General features: G+C 34.4%; 1 protein-coding gene across 1 annotated transcript; it reads right to left on the bottom strand.

The window, feature by feature from the left end:
* Positions 1–3,034: 3,034 nt before the first annotated feature.
* On the bottom strand, positions 3,035–3,460 carry Smp_129780 (hypothetical protein; the record flags this gene model as incomplete). Its single annotated transcript, XM_018790000.1, has 1 exon — positions 3,035–3,460. The coding sequence occupies one exon, from the start codon at positions 3,458–3,460 to the stop codon at positions 3,035–3,037; it is 426 nt and encodes a 141-aa protein (XP_018655387.1).
* Between the last annotated feature and the right edge of the window lie 7,637 nt (positions 3,461–11,097).

Raw genomic sequence — 11,097 nt, 5'->3', positions numbered from 1 at the left:
ATGAGCAGCCGTGACCAATCGAGTTCAACCGTGCCGGGAGTAACGCATTTACCTACCGAAGTAATATATCATTTTAGAAAACGTATTATGAATTTTATAAATATATCCTTCAATATCCTCAATTTGCATAAGAGTTCTAAATTTTGACAGAAGGATGTTAAAATATTTACCATATTTATCTCCAGTTTTTAAAATAAAGATAATACACTTAAAGCATCATCTTTATCTATCAAACCAAATTTTAAAGCGTCCTTTAATTGAGGAAACTAGTTTTATATATGGTGTCATAGTAATCAGTTATAGACTGTCATTCAAATTTATTGTTGACTTTGGTATAGCATATGATAAGTTTATTACATCATAACATCGTTGCGAATTAATCATACTGTTGAAAGTCCATTTATGTTATCTGGGAATATTAATTTTCACATTATGAAATCATGGATTGTCAGTTTTGATTGTGATCATTAAATTAATTCATATCCTTTGAATAGTTTAATTTCATTTTATAATCATATTCATTAATACGACACCTAATCAAACATAACTGACAGAATTGAATAGTCGAGTGAGAACATTTTGTTTGATCACCTAAGGATCTGTCATAGCATGGAAACAAAATCATATTTCTACTTGAAACCATACTACAATTTGAAAATTGTTAATATAGTTTCACAGCACAACATAATTCATATAGAACTTAGTGTAAACACATGTTTAGGTATCCTTTGAATATACTAGCAAATAGAAAGAATTTTTTTGATCGTTTCATATGATTCTTTCTGTTATAAATATTTCAATCAAGTTTATAATGTGATTTGAAAAACGTACACTATGATCACAAGAAAATTTAGTCTTGGTATGTGAGTAAATTAAAAAACCTAACCACACCTAGACAGCAGCACCATCGACCAATAGGGAGGATCTGATGTAAATGTTAAGGCGAGGATTAGCAAAGTAAAGATAACATTCCTGCAGTTGAATAACATACAGAACTCAAAACAACTATCTGTCAATCGATATCAAGGTCAGAATCTTCAATACCAATGTCAATATACTTCTGCTCTACAGAGATGAAAAGTAGAGAACTACCACAAGCATCATCAAAAAGGTACAAGTATTTATACGGGAGAGAACAAACCAGCTTCTATCTGAGGAGAAAATTGGGAAAAGATGTTAGAAGTGGATCGGACATACATTAAAGAAATCATCAAACTGCATCACGAGGCAAGTCCTAACTTGGAATGGTGAAGGGAAGCAGAAAAGAAGAAGGCCGAAGAACACATTGTGTCGAGAATAGAAAGCAGACATGAAAAAGATGAATATGAAGTGGGAATAACTGGAAAGGATTGCTCAGGACAGGGTTAAGTGGAGAATGCTGATGGTCATCCTATGCTGGTGTAAATAAGTAAGTACGTATATTGAAAGAACTAACTCATGTAAGTAAGTGATAAAAATAGTAATGTAAATGCCTCAGAATAGCAAAGTGGAATTAGTAAACATTCGAAGATCTTTGTTGTTTATAAATATCAAACTTCTTGTATATTTATCTATTTATTACTATTTGCAAGCGAAATTTATCAACCATTTATTAAGAACAGATATTTTACATAAGTCCTAAATCTAGTTCATTTAATGTGTCATAAAATGTCATTCATATCTTCGAATGTTTTGAATAACTCATTTACAACATTTTTATCTCATAAAAATGAATAGACGTCGATGATTTGCTTTAGTGCTAAAGACAATATTTTAATTGTCTATATAAATCTTTTCTATCAGCAACATTCTACTGTGAGAGAGAACAAGCCAGATTTCAGTGGAGGAAGAAATCAGGAAGTGGATAGGACACACACTGAGGAAATTACCCAACTGCGTCACAAGACAAACCCTTACATGCAGTCCTGAAGGCCAAAGGAGAAGAGGAAGACCAAAGAACACATTACACCGAGAAATGGAGACAGATATGAGAAGAATGAACAAAAATTGGATAGAACTAGAAAGGAAGGCCCAGGATAGAGTGGGTTGGCGATTGCTGGCCGGCGGCCTATGCTTGATTGGAGGTGACAGGCGTAAGTAAGTAAGTAAGTAGGTGAGTAAGTAAATAATAAAAATCTCTGGCTGGATACAAATCAACTATTTTGGTAAATAACAACTTGAGTACTTTACTTCACTTTTTGAACCAATAACAGATTGTTTGAATAACTGTGACCAGACACCTTTATTGTAACACCTTTGACTTCAGTCCTAAATTTAGTGTTTTCAAGATTGTTAGGATCTTGTTATGGTGATCACTTAGTATAACTTAAATTACTTTATAGTTGAAATCATGAGTCAATTGAAACTATACCACCATGGAAAACTTGGATGTACTGGACGGCATGTCTGTCCTATTGTGGGACTCCTCAGGTTTTTCATGGTGGTCTAGCTTCAATTTACTTATGATTTCAACTATAAAATTACTGAAATCTCCACAAAACCCCTTCTGATAATAATTAACTTTACTTCTTAGCATAGATAGTATTTATCACCACATATTGAATAAAAAGCATTTGCAGATACTTAAACATCTTTACACATCTATATTGAACTCGCTAAATATTTCTCTTTAATCATGCAGCTACATTCATCTGTTTGTACGAGACATATATGACATCTATGTTTCACTGAGTAATAATTATCTACGAGTAGTATCTTAAAGTAATTTATAAAAAATAATAAACACAAAAAGCGCTCGCGTGCGAGACTGATAGGTCCTAGGTTCGAATCTCGCGAGGTGGGGTCGTGGGTGCGCATTGCTGAAGAGTCCCACAATGTGACAAAACGACCGTCCAGTGCTTCCATGTTTTCTATAGCGGTCTAGCTTCAATTGACTCATGATTTTAACTATACAAATATTAATTTAGAAATAAATTTCATTTGAACGGTTAATTATTTTTCTTTTAAAAATCAACTCGAAAAAACAACTGTTTAACTAGCCAATTAATATTTTAAAAAAAGTTAATTATATATATGGTAATAAATGATCAAATACTCACGCAATATCCCAACATTCTTTACATAAAATATTGGAATTTGATAATGATGTTTTGTATGCACAATTTTGACAAACATTACGAATACATTTAATACATCGATATGATTCTGTCAATGAATTAAATTGATGTAAACATGTTGGACATAATTTTGAGAATTTAGATGTAAATTTATGTAACTGCAATGTTGCACATGATCGCCGTTTGTGAATATGTTCTAAATATGACATGGTATCCTCATCTTCAATTGGATTTATATCACTAGGCTGAATAACTGTAGTGTAAGTTGAGACAAAGCCACTGCCAGGAACTGCAAGAATTTTGTTACGTAGTTGGTTCATATTACTGAGTAAGACTTCAGGTTGTAGTTTAGAAGGAAAAGATCCAATTAAGTCACTGAAAATAATGAAGACACTGTTTGTCATACTTTCTAAAGAAAATAAATACTTATTGATCCTGTTAAGGCGATTACTTTTGTAAACATTTTGAAAGTTAATTACAACCGTCATCTACATTAAATAATACCTAACTTCTCATAAAATGTAGCCAATATATATGAACTGGAAACTAGTTAGGGATGCATTTTACGCTAACTGATCAGTGAATGGAAACCAATGTTATCTTTGATTAATCTTTACTGCATATTGAATTCCATTGATCGAGTGGCAACTTACACACCGATCTACGTCACTGAACATTTTATGCACAATTTTTGGATATTGCAACTTCCTGTCTGTCCTGTCCAACTATTAAGCAGTTGTCAGAATCATTGAAATTTTGCACTTTATTCCGAAAATAAACTTCGTAAGCTATGTCTACATCGTTTAATATTTTTAGCTAGTAGATGCATGTCGGTGTTTATCATACTTACAAATGTTGTCGACCACAGTTGTTACATTAAAATAATATTCTGTTTAGTTCCAGACTGATCTAGTTAATATATGTGTTCTCTCTAGTCAACCGTGATACGGAATACGTTTTATCAGAACTAAACAGAACAAAACAAGAATATTCATCCTCAATACTACTAAATTTTATCAAACAATACAAGTAGAGTACTTGGTAAAATGATAAATCCTAATAAACCCTAGAATTTTAAACTTTTGCTATGAAAATCAATGGACAAAACTAAACGAAAAGTGACCTGACCTGAGAAAACCATTCAATAATATTACTGAATACTTCAGAACGTTGTTCTCAAATGACAGCAGATGGACGGACAAAATAATAGTAATTAGAGAAAAAGTATTTTTAATTTTAAGTGTGACTCTTATACCAGGTAAAGACTGGATGGGAGAAATATATTGAAAGAGTAGGACCAGGAAATTTAGCTAAGAAGTAGATAGGCTTTTTTTGTTCAACTTTATAATTTATAGACCTCATGGTATTTGGTGTTTACTCTCCGTCGATTGTACAACTTGTTATTATTCTACTCAGGTACGTTTTGATTATCTGTAGTGTCGGTTTCTATCTTAAGATCACATTACATATCCTAGCTTCTAGACAGACCAATTCATTCATTCTTCTAGAGTCATATTTTGACCTTGTTAATTATTCACCTATCAACCCTGACCGTTTTTATATGAGCGTTTGTGTGTGTACATATTATCCTACCCATCACATGTCCATAGCTTATTTTTGAGTAACTATAAATATTGATTAAAGCTTGATTAAATCGAGTTGGCTCACTCATCATCTCCACTAAACGTCATTTCGCTTGGCTCTCTTCTCTTCGCTTCATTCCTCTAATTGTCTGTTAAAACCAATGAGTGTAAAAAATATGCGCATTCAAAAATCTATTCTTGTATTTGACTTATTTAATTCCGTTATTCACTTATGCGAGTTAAGGTGATGATTATATACGAGGATTGGTGATATATATATTTCGACATGTATATCTCAGTAAGAATCAATCATACGATCTAACTGCATTCAGATCCCAGGACACAAAAGTGGTGAGCTCGTCGACAACATCGTCCATTCTCATTGACGTCAAAGTGAAGAGCCCCTTTAAATGTTTGACTAGTACAATTTGTTGTGGTTACATGTGTTTTCCGTTTTAAGAAGGTTAGGAGGACATAGTACTCTTAAAGACTGAAATATTTTGGTCCATTTATTTCACTGAACTAAGTTTTCCTGAAATTTGAATTATTGTGATACTTTTTATGATGCAATCAAATATTAGGGTTTGACGTTTTCAAAATACGTGATAGAAAGTAAATTAAACGATTCCACTTCTGTGGATCTTTGTTTTTGGTGACATTCATCCTGTCTTGGTTGTAGAAAGCTACAAACCCACTCATAGTTGGATGAATATATATATATATATATATATATATATATATATGAATTTACAGTGTTTTGCTTTTATTATTACAGGTTACGTGAAACGATTCCGATACTTTCGAGATGTAATAACTCAACTGTAAGCCTTACATTTTACGGTTCTGTATTTTTCGTTTTAAGTATCTCTTTATGGAGACAGGACTATAAAACATATTTTGTAAACAATCTTTCATAGTTTTTACATGTATTTTGTGTATTTTCATATTCTGTACATTTAGCATTAAACAATTGTACTTGTTGTTTAAGTGTATTACTTTGAGCACTGATTTTTTGACTTCCTTCCGTTTTGAGTACAACATATCGCGACATTGTTACTGCTCCTCAATAAATACACTCTAACTCACATCTGCATCGTTCCGCCGTGTCTGCTAATATGTTAAATGAAATATTAATTGCATACCATCTACTTTTATAGACAATTGTGATATTCTTATTGAATTCTACGCTTGGTAAATCCACTGGATCCATATCGTCCATATTGGGATTACTAATCTTTTATAATTGTAGATTATCGGGACCAAACTTAACTGAACGCTCAATAGCCTGAAGAATTAAGTAACGTCCCTTACTTTTATCTGTGTGCAATTAACTTATTAACTGTTAATTGTTACATAAACTTTAGACGTAATATTTTTCTTGCTATTTTTTGGTTATCATACTTTTTGGTCCACCACATCACCTTTGTAATCTCAGTTTATTTAATATATAAAAGCTTTATGGTCTTTTGATATGAGGGTTATTATATATCAGTTGTCCTAAGAAAATAAACATAGCAGGTAAAACATTATTGTTTTGCAAGGTACGGACACGTTGAGAGCAACCATCGTAGAGTCAATTAATGTGGAAGGATCTCAATGTGTTTGTTTTTCCCTGTGAGTATTAACCTGTTTTAACCTGTTCACTGTATACATGTACATTTTGCATTTCGTTTGGCCTACATGAAATTATCTTTGCACTGTTTATAACTACTGAGATGTGGTCAAATCTTACAGCCTATTGTTTCCACCAACATTCCGAATCCCAGATACTGTCATGTTAAGCGTTTGTCTTTCTGATAGATTGTGTTTTTATTTGATTGACCAAGTGTATTTCTGGAAGAATAGGTGTTTAGTTTCCTAGTGGTTACCAAGGTTTATTGTTTTAAACAGTTAATGGCTCACTTTCAAGCTATTTAATTGATGATGTTTAGGTGTTTTGGGGTTGAGTCAATAATTTCGCGCTGTCATAAATCTCCTTGCTAAGTAATTATTGCACATTCTTTAAGTTTAACAGCTAACCATATCAATCAGATCTTACATGGTTACTGTTGTATCAATGACTTCACCTAACGGAGATTTGTTCATTCAGCAACCCTCACCTACACTGATCTGTGCAGTTTTCATGGTTATTTTACAGAAGACATCGTCCGTTATCGACTCAACTGGGGTGCATCACTGAAACTACTCCAGTTTAAGCCTTTCTCATATCACCGGGAGTTTCGCATTATACAATCATTCACGTCATTCATATTAGCTTCAATAGGTGGCTGTTCACTCCTACAACCTTTCAAATAAGTCAGAATAAATTTTCGTCAGATTTCATTGTTGGGTAACCTCAAATTTTTTTTTCATTTCTTCTACATGGATGATGACTAAGAAATAAATTTTGTGTACTACACAGAAACTTAACGCAAGAATTGAAAAAAGGCCGCTAAGTTACTGTTCTGACCCCCTTACTCGCAACCTTGAATATCTCATTCCTTCAAAGATAATAATAGCCTTTTCACTACATGATCAGCAAATACCAACAATGTGTAGATGGTTTTAATGGCAAGCTAAAGAAAGTGCTTACATCAGAACATTTAGCAACAGCAATCGAGATATCGAGCAGATGACACAGAGAAGAAAGAACAAACACTAACAGAGAAAAACCAATAAAGATTCAAGAAGTGTGCACAGTAAATAGAAGCAGTTGTGTCATCAACCTGTCAAAACAACTAGTTATAAAGAATACCAGTGGGACCACCAGTATTAAGACTGTTTGCAGAAGCTGTGTTGAAGAGACCGGAAGCCTTGATTTTACCAGTAATCAAGTCAAAAAATGTGGATTCGTTATGAACACGGCATATTTGTTGTCGAAGGGGATGAACTGGAATGCAACCACAATGTGGTCAGCAACGTCTTCAGTGATAAGGATTTTGGAATGAAACAGGGCATGAACAACAAATAATCATTTTCGAATGCCTTGATCACCAAAACCGACACAAGAGAAATACAAGATAACCTGTTGGTCGTATGTGGAGAAAGTTGAATACTCCACTTACAATTAGAGTTTGTGCTGAAGCTGTTCGAAGAGCAATGGAAGCTCCACGATCAAATTATTTTGCTCAGGGGACTAAACTACACCATAATCAACCCGTTGAACTATAAATTTTTGCACAATCATATAACCTAGCAATTATGATTGTAGAAATGTTAAAATCAAATAGATATTCAAGCACTTTAGTCCATATGCATTACCTGATTCAGGTTGAATGAGACCTACAATCCTCATAAGACATGTGGCACTATTGTAACTTTCTTATGGTACTATTTAGAAATGTTTAATTATCCGGAGTGAGCTACCATTTGGTTGAGAAAACAGTATGGTTGTAGATTTCTTTATCAGACTTTTCACTGTATGATAAGACCTCTATATTGTGGTGTGGATTACTTATAACCACACAGGTAGTACTTAATTATGGTCGGGACTTGAATGTATTTCAGTAAAAGATCGATAACGAGAGAACGGAAACGAAAAGCAATTGGTGTGAAAATGCATTCACAATAATAGTCTGAGATTATGGACAGATATTTGCAGAAGGAACAGTCAAGATTGAGACAATGTATTGATAGTTGGCAACTTAATTGTTTACTATATTGTTCTCATATTTTACTTTCATATTCTGTAATTTTGTGCTGAAATACATTCGATGTCTCAACTCGTGTTCCTGTACACTACAATATCACTCAGCACTTCATAATTATCCTCACTCACACTCTGAAGCCTAATGAATCATCATCGATGTTTTTAATGGAAGATCAGATAAGTAGATACTTGTGAACTAAGTTGAAACAGCATTTTACTATTTTCTTGGATCACATTTTATATCAACGTGTTTATCATGCTCTGCTACCCCAAAAATACATTTTTATCGAAGAGTATGATAACCGAAGAGTACTGCCAGTAAGAAAAAGACTATACATGTCGTTTGAAGGTTGTAAGCTTTAGTTTAGCTCGGTAGATACATAGGGAGGTGCATTTTGACATCATGCATCGCTAACAATCCTTCATATTTCATTCTTTATTAATGTGTTTTAATGATGAACTACATCTAGAAGTCTGTGCATATATGAAAACGTCGTCGTCTCAATAGTTTCGAAGTAGTTCCTAATAAAGGAGCGCGCCTCATATCGCATCAGGCTATTTTGGTGGTAGGTAGCTCCTCAAAATTCCAATCGTTGTTTTTAATTGTTACTGCATTTAATATTTTTAAATAATTGATTATTGATACGTAAAACAGGAAAAACTGTCATAAAAACTTAACAGTAAGCTTCACGTTAGATTGATGGACTGTATAATAGAATGATTGGATGTTAAAATTTTTATAATACGTTTCAACAGTCACCAATCTAAATAATGTGTAGGGAAACTACTTGAGAACATTTCGTAGACTTAACAACATTTTCATTGTCAAACAACTTTATAAAGGTTACTCGAAACTCACTGGATTCTTTCGCTATCTGCTTTCTTGAGTGCTTGATCCCTTTGCATAACAGATCTCAGGTGATTAACTTCCGTTTCAGACACTGATGGGTTTGTTACGTAGTTATCTATCCACAGGTTCGGGTCCTCATACTTTGAAGTCATTTGAAGCAGCAAAACATCTTTTATTTTATTAGGTTCTGTGATCATGTTTTTCTGTGCTCTAGTACACTTTTGAATGAAGCGCAAAATTGGCGTTTTTGTAGACTAGATAATTTCAAGGTTGCTGTAGTTTGGTTGACATTTTTTAGGGCTAATAATTAAATAGTGTATATCGACAGATACTTCAATACATTATGCTTCAAGCATTATTACGGAAAATTTGTTTTTCTAAGTCAATATGTGTCTGTTATTTAGCTTCTCGTTAGCGGTCACTTGGGATTCTCGGTCGTTGAATATCCAAGGTTAGGTGCTTATTTAGGATGACAATGTGTTTATCTTTACATGGATTTATCACGTTCTCTCTACTCATAAAGACACTAATTACACTGTGTGTCTAGTTACTGTTTTTATTGGTTGGTAAATCAAAAACACTTGTTTTTCAGCAAATCATGATTTTTAATTGTAATTGGTTTAGTTTTTGGCTTTAACCAAAGTTTGTAGATGTGCCTCATACGTCGCAAAACTTTCTTTTTGAGGTTTTAAGTAGTTTCTGTGTTATATGCGAAATTTTTACTTCTCGTACTGTTAACAGTGCTTTGTCCGTCATTGATAGACCTTGTCCTCACACACCACTGTGAAGATATCGTCGACATTCAACACCTTCCCCCACTGGTGAATAGTGACCATGTCGTACTTTCCTTTAAGTTCCGGATACATGGTATAGAATTTGCATCTGCTCCACCCCGTCCTAATATCTGGAGAGCTAATATTCCGGCAATCAGGGACTATGCTATCTCGATTGACTGGTCGGTCGTTGCTGATGGATCGATTGATGATGCATGGAATAGGTTTAAGTCTACGTTCGAATCCGTAACTCAACCGTTTATCCCATGGTCAGCACGTAAGCTATCATATTGCCCTCCATGGGTTAATAAGGAAACCCGGAAGCTGTTGAAGCGTAGGAAACATTTCTGGGACTTATTCTTGTCAACAGGTCAGGCATCATTTAAGTGCGAATATAAAAAAACCCGGAATATATGTAAAAAGACCATAGCTAAATCCCGCATGGCTTACGAACGACAGTTGGCATACGATAGCCGTACCTGTCCGAAGCGACTGTTTTCGTACGTTAAAAGGCGGACGAAACGTAGTGATGGTATCCCCTCATTACTGTTAAGCAAAAATTCAGCTTTATTGGCTGAATCTGATCTAGCGAAAGCGGAGACATTTACTAACTATTTCAGTGAAGTCTACTCTACGTGTAGTGTTACAACTACTTGTCCCGTTGACAATGAGATACCAGCCATAGAACCTTTACACGTGACAGAGGATATTGTTCTTCCTTTGATAACTAACCTAAAACCTTGTAAGATACCGGGCCCCGATGGGTTACACCCACGTTTGCTGTCGTCGCTTGCGGACATTATCTCAAGACCGCTCACGATGCTCTTCAACATGTCCCTTTCACAGACTCAACTACCTAGAGACTGGAAAGACGCCATAATTAGTCCTATATTTAAGGATGGTCAGAGACGGATCGTATCTAATTACCGGCCTGTTAGCCTGACCAGTATAGTAGTTAAGTTACTTGAAAAATTGATTCGGGCTAAGCTACTGAGTCACATAGATTCGTACAATCTATTAACTCCCGAGCAACATGGGTTTTGTAACAAGCATTCATGCTTGACTAACTTACTCATTGCGAGAGAGGATTGGACAGCTGCCCTAGACAACGGCCTGTCTGTCGACGTGATATTCATAGATTTTAGCGAAGCGTTTGATAAGGTTTCACACTTAGGTCTTATGCAAAAGCTCTCGAGCTTTGGAATAA

The sequence above is a fragment of the Schistosoma mansoni genome, chromosome W, assembly GCF_000237925.1.
Source record: "Schistosoma mansoni strain Puerto Rico chromosome W, complete genome".
Classification (NCBI taxonomy): domain Eukaryota; kingdom Metazoa; phylum Platyhelminthes; class Trematoda; order Strigeidida; family Schistosomatidae; genus Schistosoma; species Schistosoma mansoni.
This window is presented reverse-complemented; position numbering and strand designations above follow the sequence as displayed.